General features: G+C 57.2%; 1 protein-coding gene and 1 long non-coding RNA gene across 2 annotated transcripts; one reads left to right on the top strand and one right to left on the bottom strand.

Moving 5' to 3' along the window:
- Positions 1-2,908: 2,908 nt before the first annotated feature.
- C4H16orf82 (chromosome 4 C16orf82 homolog) lies at positions 2,909-3,687 on the bottom strand (the record flags this gene model as incomplete). The annotated part of the gene is made up of 1 exon (XM_028127371.2): positions 2,909-3,687. A coding segment is annotated over one exon (531 nt), but the record flags the coding sequence as incomplete, so codon positions are not given.
- Positions 3,688-3,876: 189 nt separating this feature from the next.
- LOC114226809 (uncharacterized) lies at positions 3,877-12,545 on the top strand. Its single transcript, XR_003612916.2, has 4 exons — positions 3,877-4,017; positions 8,921-9,334; positions 11,421-11,532; positions 12,325-12,545. It is a non-coding gene; the product is annotated as an uncharacterized LOC114226809 (long non-coding RNA).
- Positions 12,546-12,788: the final 243 nt, after the last annotated feature.

Here is a 12,788-nt window from a genome sequence, read left to right as displayed (position 1 = left end):
CACACGCTCACAAAGCCCTGCGGGCAGTCGTTAGGAGTGGGGTGGGCGTTCGGGGACAGATGGGACAGGGGGCTCGGGCCGGTCCAGGCGTGGGCGGCTGGAGGGGACGATGCTGCAGCCAGAGAAGCCATGGCCGCGGAGCAGCCGGGAACACGAGCAGCACGGTGGACGGCCGGTGCCTCCAGCCGATCCAACGCAGCCGGGCTCAGGGGTGCGTGCGGTGTGACTCCCCGTATGTAACGTTCTGGAAAACCGGGGGGTGGGGGCGGCGGAAAACTGGTCAGTGATTGCGGAGGTGGCGGAGGGGCTGACCACGGGGCACGAGGGGATTCGGGGCTGATGAAAGGGTGTGGCTCTGGGTGTGTGTGGTGGACACACGACCGTGTGTTTTGTCAAAGATCATAAAGCTGTACACGAAAAGGGTGAGTCATAATCCTGCAGGTACATCATACTACAGGTACATCATACTACAGGTACATCCTACTACAGGTACATCATACTACAGGTACATCATACTACAGGTACATCATGCTACAGGTACATCATACTACAGGTACATCATACTACAGGTACATCATACTACAGGTACATCATGCTACAGGTACATCATGCTGCGTGTAAATCAGGCCAGGCGGAGGAACGCACGTGCAAAGGCCCCGGGGCGTGAACCTGCGATGGTGTGCAGCGGCCAGGAGAAGGCAGCAGCGGGCGTCGAGCCGGACGTGTTTAGGCCAGTTTGTCGGTCTGTCCGAATGCCGTGCAAACCCTCTGGTCCGTGGCGGGTCCCAATGTTTTTGAGCGGCCAGCGAGTACCAGCAGGTTTCTGTTTCAGAGGTCGCGCTGCTGTCCGTGGAGAAGCAGAGGCTGCAGGATGTATGCGCCGGGTCCTGCCTCGGCAATGCTTCCCTGCGCCCACCCCCACTTTTTAAAGGATTTTGAATTTGTGACCAATATTTAAAACCAGAGCCTTTTTCATGGAGTTCTGGACTGCTGGCTTCTCTTTGGACGGGACACACGCTGTCCAGCCTGCCTAAGCCCACCCCTGCCTGGGCTCTGCGGGTGTCAGGCGTGAAAGTGAGTCCCAGGAGCTCAGGGCCCCCACCCCGTGCCCCGTCTGAGCCGTGCGGGCGGCCTGGGCATCTACATGTGTAAATGTCCCGGGTGATCCTAGTGTGCAGCCCGGCCCAGGAGCACTGGCCTGGGGCAGAGGAGGCCCGGTGCCGGTCAGTGGGGGTGGAGACCAGTGGGGTGTGGGCTGAGGCGGGGGCGGGGCAGACTGCAGTGTGACACAGGGACTGGGCTCGGACACCTGGGTGGGTGATGCCACCTGCTCTGAGGGGACGAGGAGCAGGCGGGCAGGGGAAGGCGGCCCCTGCTCCGAGGGCCGTGTGTGCGGCTGTCCAGCGCTGCTGTGACCCTGCGTTCTCTCAGCCTGGGGAGCAGGGGGCTGTCCTAAGGGGAGGCTTCCCCCAGGGCCGTGGGCAGGCGGGGCTCACTGCGGGGGCTTCTCTCGTCTGCCTGGCTTGTGGGCGCTCGGGACCCGCTGAGCGACTCTGCCGGGAGGAAAGCGGGGGAAGACCCGGCTCCCGGTCCAGGCCCGGTCCGTTCTGTGCCGAGTGGAGCAAGGCAGAGGCCACGTGCCCATGTTACGGGTGAGCGAGCACAGGGAAGCAAACGCTCAGTGCCACTACTTGCCAGGGACTTCCTGTGGGTTTTCAGCTACTAGTACGTGACTCTCCCATCTATGTATGGAAGGGGTTAGCGTTCCCATTTTCCAGACGAGGAGGAAACTGAGGCTTGGGACGTTTAAGGGTTTCGCCCAGGTACTCACCAGCTTAGAGCGGCAGAGCTAGTGGCTAAGCCCTACCGTATCCGTGGGTGTTGGCTTTCTTACCCGCCCCTGTCACCGTCAGCTCGGCTGGGTGCTCGCACAGACTCACACACCTACAACCTCTCCCCACACCTTTATTGTCTGCGGTGTCCCCTCAGCTGCCTTCAGGGCCTGGTGGGGTCTTCAGGACCCTTCTGGCCTCCGGGCTCTACACTCCCCCAGGGCTGTGTGGTTGTTCTGTGACAGGGCGGGCGGGACCGAGGCCTCCCACCCCCGAGGGCACGGCCACCACCCGGCCCAGAGCGCTCCCACGGCAGCGTGCTCGCTGGGCCGGTCGGTCTCCGTCACCTTTAAGCACTTGTCAAGGCGTTGTCCTGCCACAGGCAGCACTGCCGGGCACCAGGGAACACAGCATGTCTGGCAGATGCAGGCTGCCGCTGCCCGGGAGCAGTGCTCAACATCAGTGCACGCGGCCTTGGGCGATGCCCCGGGCGCGGCTCCCTTGGCACAGTCTCAGAGTGCTTCGGTGGATGCTGCGGGCTGTGTGACCGCGCGGCCGGACCGAGCCCCGGGACGTGCTCCTGGCGTCACATGCGCGGTTGGTCTGAGCGCACGTGGTCGGAGCGGCCGCCGGGGCCATCACTCAGGATGGAGTCGTCATGGCTGCAGAGGGGTCTTAACAGAGTTGGCACTTGACACTGATAATGCCTGTCCCAGGCGACGGCTCGGGCCTTGGTGGATCCTGTTAGGGACGGCCCGTCACTCACTGGTGTTTGAGGGCTGAGGTTATTGTCATGGGGGGCGGGGGAGGGGGTGGGCGGGGGAGGGGAGAGGGGGGTCCGGACGCAGGGGGCCCAGCTGTTCAGTGTGCGTGGCGCTCCCCACCACGAGTTCTTGCTCCCCAGGGCCCTCCTGCTGTTCTGCAGACGGAGAGCTTTCCTCCTGTCCTGGCACAGCCCCGCGGGTGAGGTCACATCTGCGTTTTTCGGGGACTTTCTCGCAGAGGCACGAGCCCCTGTGCAGGCTGCTTCTCCTCGGCCACCTGGCCGCTGGCTTTGGCGCCGTCCCCGCCGCTGTCCCCGCCGCTGTCCCCGGCCTTGTCCTCCTGAGGGCCCGTGCTGCTCTGCGGCCCGCTCTGCGCGGCGCTGTCCACGCGGACGCTCTGGCAGCTGCCGGCGTGGCTGGGGGGCAGGCTGCTCAGGGAGCCGCCCAGGGTGAGCCCGCTGCTCACCTGGTAGGTCAGGAAGCTGCTGCCCGGGCTGACGAAGCTGAGGCTGGTCAGGCTGCTGGCCCTGCTGTCGGGGGCGCTGCCGGGCAGGCTGGGCTCACGTTTCCCCTCCAGGCTGCCGGGCGCCGTGGGCTGGGCTGGCCGCCTGGCTCTTCAGCTGGTCGGGGCGGTAGGCGGCGCACAGCTGGCTGGTCTGGGTGCTGACCGCTGGGGTTCCGAGTCTTCTATTCAACGGCGCGTTTCGGTTGCCGCCCACCAGGCTGACCTCGCTGCTCTCCTCGTCCCCCGCGTACCCGTTGCTCAGCTGGCTGAGGCGGCCACTCTTCTCCAGGCTGCCGCGTTGCACGCTGCTCTCGCTGCTCTCGCTGCTCCAGGCGGGTCCCAGGTTACTGCCGGGGACTCTCAGCGGCTCCCGAGTGGCTCCGGTGTCATGGCGTGGCCGCAGGGGTGGCTGGCTCTGTAAGCAGGGTGACTGTGGGCTTACATCTTGGCCCTGGGCATTCCAGCCACAGGAGTCCCCTTTCCTGTCCTGGGGGAAAGTGGGGGGCAGCTCAACTGGTTTGTCCAGAGGGAAGGAGCCCTGGGAGGCCTCTGGATGTTGGGTGTGCTTGTCCGGGGAGGGGAGGCTCAATGTCTAAGGCTCCCTTTCAAAACAGAGCGCTCTGATTGGCTGGCCTGGTTCCCACGGTGCCGGGGTTTGTGAGGTGTGGGTCTGGGCTGAGGCAACAATGCTCTCCGGGCACTGGTTACACTGAGGGCCGGGCTGGAGTGGGGCAGAGGAGCGCGGGCCAGAGCAGTGAGGGTCACTTTCTGAGGGCCACGGCCTCTGTTTGGCCACGTGGAGGCCTGGGCAGGCGTCCCAGCCGAGGCTCCTTAGGACCTCGCTTCACCTTCGCAGCCTCCTGCTCCTGGCCCAGGCGGCTGTAGAACGGCAGAGAATGAAGGCCACAGCCGGGAGGTCAGCCTAAACCCCTCAGGGCTGCATGGCCGGCCTGGTCCCCTGTCACACCTCCCCTTCCTCACCTGGGCGCCCAGTCACGCTGGCCGCTTCCTCCTCCTCGGCTCTTCCCTGCGCGGGGCCCTCGCCTGGCTGTTCCACCACCTGGAATGCTCTTCCCGCAGCCCCTGTCCTTCAGGCGTCAGCTCAAGTGTCCCCAGGCCCCCTCAAGAAGGCCCTTCTCTTTTTCTTTACGTGTCTCCTTTTCCAGGGGCCTGTGGCGCTACCGACAATTTGCAGTTATTTTTATGGATTCGTTACTTACCGCCAGTTCCCTTCGCTAGAATGTCAACTCTGTAAGGGAGGGGGAGGGGGTTGTGATTTCCTATCCTCTGCTCTGCCCCGGTGCCCAGCCCGGTGCCCAGCGCAGTGCCTGGCACACAGTGGGTGCTTGTTCACGGGGTGGGTGAACGAGCTGCCCGGACAGCATCGCAGCCACCTCGCGAGCTTTAACACACACATGTGGGGTTTCTCCGTCAGAGGCTCCCTTTGGCTGCCCATCGGAGTCCCCAGGGGGCCTGGGTCCCCCAGGTGCTGGGGTGAAGCTCTGGCATCAGAATTATAAGGAGCTCTGCAGGTGACTGCCCTGTGCCCCCAGCGCCCAGACTGCTGTGCTGCGGGAGAGGCCGGCCGGCCGCGCTTTCTGTAGGCGATTCTCTGAGCACCCTGACGAGGGGTTATAGGGAGGACACCCCACCGGGCACCTAGCAGACACTTAGTAGATGTCATTGACTTACTGACTGAAGGAAGAAGGTCATTGATCCCTAAAGGTTTTTAAGGACTTTGGGAATTAGTTGACATTGTATGCAAAATCTTCAATGAGCGACATACATGCTTTCTCCTCCCCTAGGGAAGAGTCACAGCTTCCATCAAACTCTCAGGGTGTTCGTGGTCCTCAAACGATCAAGAAGCATAAGACTCAATGCAACTGTTGCCCTAGCGTTGGGAGATGGGTGCCCTGGCCATCGGAAGGGGCTGCTGCTGCTGCTTGGGGTGCGGGGCGGGGAGAAGCAGGCGCTCCTGGGAGAGCCAGCCGCTCAGCCTGCGGCTCTTCAGCAGGGTGTCTGCTCAAGTGTCTCAGACTCTGCAGCCTCAGTTTCCGCATTTGTAAAGGGAGGCAACTCTGTCAGTCTGCCTCCCTGCCTGGGCTTTGGGGTGCAGGTGGGGAGCTCCCCAGAATTTTTGGAGGAGAAAACATTGCTGGGGCAGTTAATTGTCCCCCGGAGTGAAGGCTGGCCCTGGCCGCCTGCCAGGGGGCTCCCTGGTGCTTTTCAGTTAGCACCCAATTAGCAGGAGCCCCAGGACCCTGAGAAGCCGAAGGGCCAGTGGCCTTTTCATCAGGTTATTCCTCGGCGCTCGCAGGGAGGAGGGATTATTGGCAGGAAACGAGGATATAAAACCCCGAACACCTTCTGAGGCACTTGGAAGCTGTCCAGCAGGCCGGCTCATTTTTAATGGTCCAGGACCGTAGTTCATCTGTTTAATTCAAACGAGGTGACACAATATCTTTCATTTGGACTTATTACCGGCACCGCGGTGCTTCGCTCCCAGCATCCTCTGGGAGGACATTCTGTCGTTACTGCCCATTTTCTCTCTCTGGCCAAATTGAAAGTCTGTGGGAAGGGCTGCGGCCTCTGAAAGGAGCGATCAGCAGAGAATAGGTCACACCGGGTATTAAGGAATGAAAAGGAATTCATTCTTTCCTCTGTTGAATAAGCAGCTGGACTGGGGTCTCTGTGATCCATGAAATAGGCTGTCAGGAAAACGGGAAACGGGCGTCTGAACCTCCCGTGGATTCTGCCCCTCGCCTTGGAGGCTGGTGCTGCCGACGGGCACAAGCTGGGAAAAAGGGCGCCCACATTTGTGGGGCCCAACGGGTGCCTGACGCCTGGCCTCGTCGGCCCTGGGAGCAGGGAGATGCATTAGTGCCCCCATTTTGCAGATGAGGACAAGGCTCAGAGAGACCCAGGGCCTTGCTCAAGGTCACCGAGGGGCAGCCCTGCTTCAGCCTGGGGTGCGGACAGGGCCCTGGGGGTGGGAGTTTGGCCCCAGGAGCCTCCAAGCCTCGTTGTCCTGCGGGCCAGCTGCTCCACATGCGGTGTCAGCCTCCCACGCGATTGGAACACCCCGGTCCCGGGCCTGCGTGTGGGCTAAACGAGGGAGTGGGCGGAGGGCTCGGCACGGGGCTCGTGCACATGGATTGCTCCCAATGTTGTCTTTGTTATTGTGAACTCCCACCTTTTCATTCCTCGGGTGACAGAGGGTGAGCCGGTAACCGCCTGGGAAGCGAGGGGCTGGCCCAGGGCTTCGTGCGGGTGGGGCTGGGATGGGCCCCTTGGACTGACCCGGGAGTCCTGCTTTTTCTGCGACACCAGGGAGTGGAAGTCTGGGCTGGGGACAGGGTTTGAGATGTTTCTTATGGAATCGCCCCCTTCTCTGCTGTATTTCTTTCCATTACAGCCTTTGCCAGCTCGATGCCTTAGTTAGACTCGGCTCTTTTGTTCATTGTTTATCTCCCATCAGCCCCAGCATCTCCCTGAGGGAGGGGTTTAGACTAGTTCAATCTGCATCCCAGGCCTAGAGCCAGGGCTGGGACAGTGGGCAGGCAGGGGAGCAGGTCCTGGAAGGGCAGGCTGAGATCCTGTCTTTAGATAAAATGTGGATATTTTGTTCATCGCAAGCATTTTTGCATTGATAACTATTGTTAATAATATCACATTAAAATATCAATGACCTTGATTTGGAGTTTTTGCCCTCTCTGGGAATTTGCCCCCGAGGTGAGTGCCTCCTCTGCCTTCCCCTGGTCCTAGCTCTGCCCAGAGCAGTGCCTGCCACCAACTTAGGAATGGTGCCCTGTCAAACACTGGGACTCATTTCCGGAGTCCCCGGGGGAGAGGGCATCTTCCAGTGGGTATCCCAGCTCCTGGGATCCGAGGGACTCTAGACCCCAAACTGAGTTTCTTTCACTTGGCTCTGTAATTGGGGGACAGCTGAGTATCTCTGATAACGGGGAGCTGAGGACCGAGGTCGTGACCTTTCCAGGATCTGACTGTGGAACCAATTAGAACTCGGCTCTCTCAGAGTGACTCCCGGGAAAAGGGAATGCGAGAACTTCAGGGCCCCGGGAGCCTGTGCAGAATCCCACGTGGTCCTTTTGACCTCTGCACCTTCTTCTCCTGGATGCTGCTTGCAGTTAAGAGCCACATCGGGTGTCCTGACGGTCGTTAGTGTAATGAGATCTGGCTGTGCAGTGACGCAGTCCTTTCGCCCACGCCGACCACCGGGCTGAGCCAGTGCGACACCCTGATACCCCGCTTCAGTGGAATTTCAGACCCTGCCTCTACCTCTGTCTTTATTCCCTTCAAGGCTGAGGTTTCATCGAGATGCATTCTTATAATTAAGGTGGGAGTGAGAAATAACCTCCTATATAATTTGAAATGGTAAAATTATTGATACCACTTTCAACCTTAGCTTTAAATCTTAGCCACCAACGACTCCCCTATTAACGGGCCTAATTAAATCCATTTTTCAGGACGTCTTTGGCAAATTCCATTTTAGCAAAACTGTAGAAAGTGCAGTTTGATTTGTCTCTGCTCCCCAGGGCGCTCCTCTAAAAGGGAAGAGGGGGTGGGTGCTTGCATCGCCTGTCTTATGTTAATTCACTCAACAGCTACTCACTGAACACCTGCTTTGTGCATTGGCCATGAACTAGGGGAGGAGAAGGGAGCAGCTAAGGGACAATAAAGTTCCTATCCTTATGGCCAGAAGGGAATGGGGATGGGGATCATTAATTCATTAATTCACTTGTTCATTCGTTTATTCAATGAACGCATTGCATCATCAAGGAGGGGCCACTGTGCTCAGCCCTGTACCTGCAGGCAAAGACCCCCGCCCCAATGGCAGTCACCACCGATTTGAGGGGGCGCAGACCGTTAGCATTTGCTGTGTAAATGCCCTAGAGGCTTGAGCAGAGGCAACTCAGAGGAAAGCTCCGGGTTCAGACTGGGAAGTTGGGTCAGGAAGGTTCCCAGGGGCTGAATATTAAGGGGGAAGTGGTGTCACCCCTGAAGCAAGGTGTTCCAGGAGCGGGGCTAGGTGGGCACTGGCCTGGGCGAACACCGGAGGACTGGGCGGGACTCTAAGCCACTAGGTTTGGTTCTGGCAGCACCTCTCGGCTCTGGCTGCACTTCAGAACTGTCCTAATGCCTGCCCCTCACCCCTGACAACGTCATGCATACTCTCTGGGGGTGGTACAAGGCACTGGCATTCCCTCAGGACTCTCCGGGTGATGTCTGTGTTCAGCCAGGGTGGAGAGCCACGAGGCTAAAGCATGTGAAGTGGTGAGAGATGAGGTTGGAGGGATCAGCAGGGAGATTGTGAAGGGGTCTGGGAACCTCTTAAGCGATTTGAACCTCCCCCGAGGGTGTGAGATCACTGAGGGTTTAAGCAGGGGGAGTTGGAGCTCATATTTGTGCTTCTGAAGGAATGACTCTGCTAGCATGTGGAGGATGGGCTGGATTGGGGTCACCAGAGCCAGAGACGCTGGTAAAGATGCTGTTGCAGCAATCTGGCCTAGAACATGGCCGTGGGATGGAGAGGAGAGATGTTCTATAGGCTGGACTGACGAAATTGGGCGGAGAATTGTGCGTCTCAGGCAGAGTAGAGGAAGCAGTTTAAGATAACTCCAGATGGCTTGGTGACTGGGTGGGGGTTGTGACATTAATCAGAAGGGGCAAGGAAAAAACAATTTGGGTTTAGGACATGTTGGAGGGATTTGATTTGCAGCTGGAGTTGAGATCTGACACTGAGGATGGTGCTCTGTGCAGGCAGAGCCACTGAGAAGTCAACTGTGCCTCTTAACCAGGTGTATCATCCGTGGAGAGCACGCAACCTTCGAGGAAGAGGAGAAGACCAAGGGCGGTGGAGCCTGCAGGAACCTCAGCATTGCAAGGGCAGCTGGAGTGTCCAGGAGCCGAGAAAGACCTTGACGCTGAATGCAGACAGACGGACAGTGAAGTCATGAAGCCAAGGAAGGAAAGAGTTCTGAGAAGACAGTGGCAACATGTTGGAAGTTGTGCAGAGGCCAAGTAAAATGGAAGGCCCTTCTACACATTGCGGAGAAACAGTTTTGATGAGGGACTGGGGTAGATACCAGACGGCAGAGCGCATGGAAGAGAGATGGGTATAGGTAACCCGCTGGTCCAAGAAAGGGAAGCAAGAGATTGGCAGTGCCCAGAGGAGATGCTGGATTGAGCAGACGACACAGGACTGAGTGCAAGTAGTTTATTTGGGGGGTGATCCCAGAAAACACCAGTAGGGGAGTGTAGAAGGGAGACAGAAAAGATAAGGGAATCAATAAAGGGTGCACCAGCAAGCAAGTAACCACCATGGGAAATGGGGCTTAACCTCACTGGGCAGCTCTGGGAAACAGCACTGAGCCTGCACCTCAGACTCTCCTCGGGGTCACGGGAGCTGGGGGTGGGGGAAACATGAATTCCCAGGCACGTTTGGCCTGCCACGTGCATGGGGAGAAGGGCCTTTGGCAGCCAGATAAAGTCCTCAGGCCAAGAGACAAAGAAGGTGGCAGTTGGCAGTTGGATTGAAGTGGTGCCCATGGTAAAAGCTGAGGGGATATGAGGGCACTGAGAGCATCTGCTACAGGAGGGGTTTAGTTATTTCCAGACAGAGAAGAATTCGTTGTGATTGAATGTTGAGGATGAAAGACAGAGATTGAAGATAAAAGTAAGTGAGAGTGAGGGATAGAAAGTGGTTCCAGAAGAATAGAAGGGGCTGTGAGTAAGAATGTAAGTGAAGGGTGTAGTTGACATGATAGAGCATTGTGGTTGGTAAGAGGCTGGGATTCAAGTTCAAGCAGAGGCTGAACATGTCATGGTCATGGGTGTTGAAGTGGATAGAAAGCGAAGTCCCTTGGGTATGAGAAGTTAAGGTCGAGGGAGGCAAAGATGTGGACTTGTTCATTCAATTGGATGTCCCAAGGGCTTTGGGGGGGGAAGAGGAAGACTCAGTCACCTGCCAGGAAGGAGCCATGTTGGTCAGAAGAACAGATCATGTGAAGAGGCATTATCTAACCGTCGCGTCTGGCTGGAAGTTAGAGGACAGAGCTGAAATGTGGTGCCAAGAGTCTCAAATCCAACAGGTGAACAGGAGGCCATTGGATAGGAAACAGGAGGTCAGGAACCAGGGAAGTCAAGAACAGGTTGGGAAGTCAAGATTTCTCGAGGTGCATGGTTCAGGATGAAGGCTGTAGATCGGAGGGGAACTAAGACCCATGCTTCTTTGGGGCTTGAGGGGAGGAGGGGCACACATAGTCAAAGAGATGGACAAATCTCTGCTTAGCTCTCCCCTACTTCCTGAGGCTTCACGCCTGCTGAACCCCAGGGCTGCATGGAACCCAGTTAGACAACTGCAGGTGAAGTGAGTGAGTTCAAACTCTGGAGTCAGGTTGACCTGGGTTCAGATCTCTGCTCAGTGTTTCCTAGCTGTGAGTCTGAAGCAAGCTTATTAATTAGTTTATTTGTTTTTACCTCTGAGGATAATTGAATCAATATTCAGGATTGTTTTGAGAAAGAAGTTTGACAGAGTGTCATATCGCTGATCTTTGTTCTTCTTACTCAAAAAGTCACCCTCACCACTTGAAGATGACAATATGGTATGTGTTCATGAAGCAACGTTACCTTGGGTTATGAGTGTCACAGGGCACTTGACCTAGTCAGGAGACTGAGGACGGCTTACCTGAGGAAGGGATGCTTGAGCTAACACCTGCAGAACGCAGAGTGAAGATGGAAACGGAGTAGCCCAGAGCATGTGCCAACACCCTGGGAGGGGGCCCGGCCCCTTTTAGTAGCTGATGGGCAGTGTGGTTGCAGGGCGACAGGAGAGGAGGGGCCTGGAGGAGCCCTCAGCAGAAGGCAGTCCAGTCAGGGCCTCATCTTTATCAAGAGAAATGGGAAGTCAGGGCTTCAGCAGGAGGATGACTTGGTCAGTTTGTGTTTGCTGGATAAAGGAGGGACCCTGGGAGCCAGCACAAGTTAAGGGGGGACAGTTGGGAATTTGCTGCCTTCATCCAGGGAAGGGATAAAATTGTCTTGGAATAGGGAGCAAAATATAAGAGAATAGATTTGAGGGATGTTAAGAAAGTAAAATACACAAGACCCGGTAATGAAATAGGTGTGGGGTAAGGTTTGGGTAGAGCAAGCGTGTCAGACTCGTGGCATGCGGCCCGCTGGCCACAAGTTTGACGTGCTTGGGTTAGAGGGAGAGGGAGGGTTAAGGATGATAGCCTAATTTCTGGTGTGGGGGTCACACTTAGCAGCCCACCTGAGTCATTCCTCCCTTTTTCTTAGTGTCACAACCCCAGTTCCAGAGGATCGGTGTGCTCAGCCTGGCTGTCTTGTCCATGAGTAGTTTAAGCCAAACATGACCAGACCTTCCTGCCTAGTGACTGAGAGAGAAAAGGTGGGTCCCAGAAGTGGCCGGTGCAGCACAGAGACGGCCAGTGAAGCCATGAGGGTGCTCTGGGAGCTGGGGCCTGGCTCTGAGTCCTTGGTAGCCTCAATATATCAGAGCAGGCACTGGGGTGACCTGCAGAAGGAGCAGAAGAGTAGCTGGGGATCCTGTGACTGTGTGGCCACAGAAGCCACGGGCAGGCGTTTTAGGAGGGAAAGAGCAATGGTGCTGGATACGCTCTAACATCAGGCAAGGGAAGGCGCAAGCTCTTTAGAATTCTCTCATTTTCCTGATGAGGAATTTGGAGACCAGACCGAGTACATGTGTTTACTAGAGTCACACAGCAAGGTGGGGGCACAGCCTCCTGTATCCGTCATCTATGGCCATGTGAGAGAGAGCTCCGAAATGAAGAGACTCACAACCACGAAGATTTATTATTTCTCATGAGTCTACAGTTTGGTTGGATTGTTCTGCTGATCTGGGCCGGGCCTGGCTGATCTTGACTGGACTCCTTCCTGGTTGGCTGGAGGATTGGTCTAGGATGCCTCAGTGGGACAGTCTGTGTTCCATGTGGTCTCATCCGTCCAGCCCAGCAGTATGTATGGTGCAGGCAGAGGGAACAGCAGATGCAAAGACCCCGAGGATGCTTGAGGAAGGGCAGGAAGACCAGTGTGACTGAGCAGTGTGCACGGGGAGGGGCAGCAAGAGACGAGTTCAGAGAGGGGGTGTGGGGTAGGGAAAATATCATGCGTGTCTTGTAGACTACTGTAAGGATTTTCGCTTCTACTTTCACTGTGTTAGGCGCATCTTCTGCTGTGATCGGCTGACTCCAGCTTGGCTTCCCCTGCGGGGAGAGGTTCTGCATTCCATGGCCGTGCTGAGGACTCTCTTCTCCCCTCCCTCTGCTGGCATTCCTGCATCGACACTCCTCAGTGGTGCAGGCCAGGCCAACACTTGCCCCGAAAGCCCCATCCCCCACGGCTCACCGACTGTGTTTGTGAATGAACTGAGCAATACCCCTTCATCTGCCTGTGGTCTGAGTCCACTTCTGCGCTCGGGGGCAGAGCTGCGTATTGAGACAGAGACTGTATGGCCCACTAACCGTCAGTATTTATTATCTGCTCCTTTAGAGATAGAGTCAAGCTTCCTGGAACTTCCATCCCATCCTCTCCTGCTTTGAGGTGGGGAAGGTCGGGTCCTGGAGTTGCCTGCGGGCAGAGGAGGTGCGTGTGCCTGTAAGTCCCACTGTGCTCTGGTCCCCAGCG

The sequence above is a fragment of the Eptesicus fuscus genome, chromosome 4 (genome assembly GCF_027574615.1).
Source record: "Eptesicus fuscus isolate TK198812 chromosome 4, DD_ASM_mEF_20220401, whole genome shotgun sequence".
Classification (NCBI taxonomy): domain Eukaryota; kingdom Metazoa; phylum Chordata; class Mammalia; order Chiroptera; family Vespertilionidae; genus Eptesicus; species Eptesicus fuscus.
This window is presented reverse-complemented; position numbering and strand designations above follow the sequence as displayed.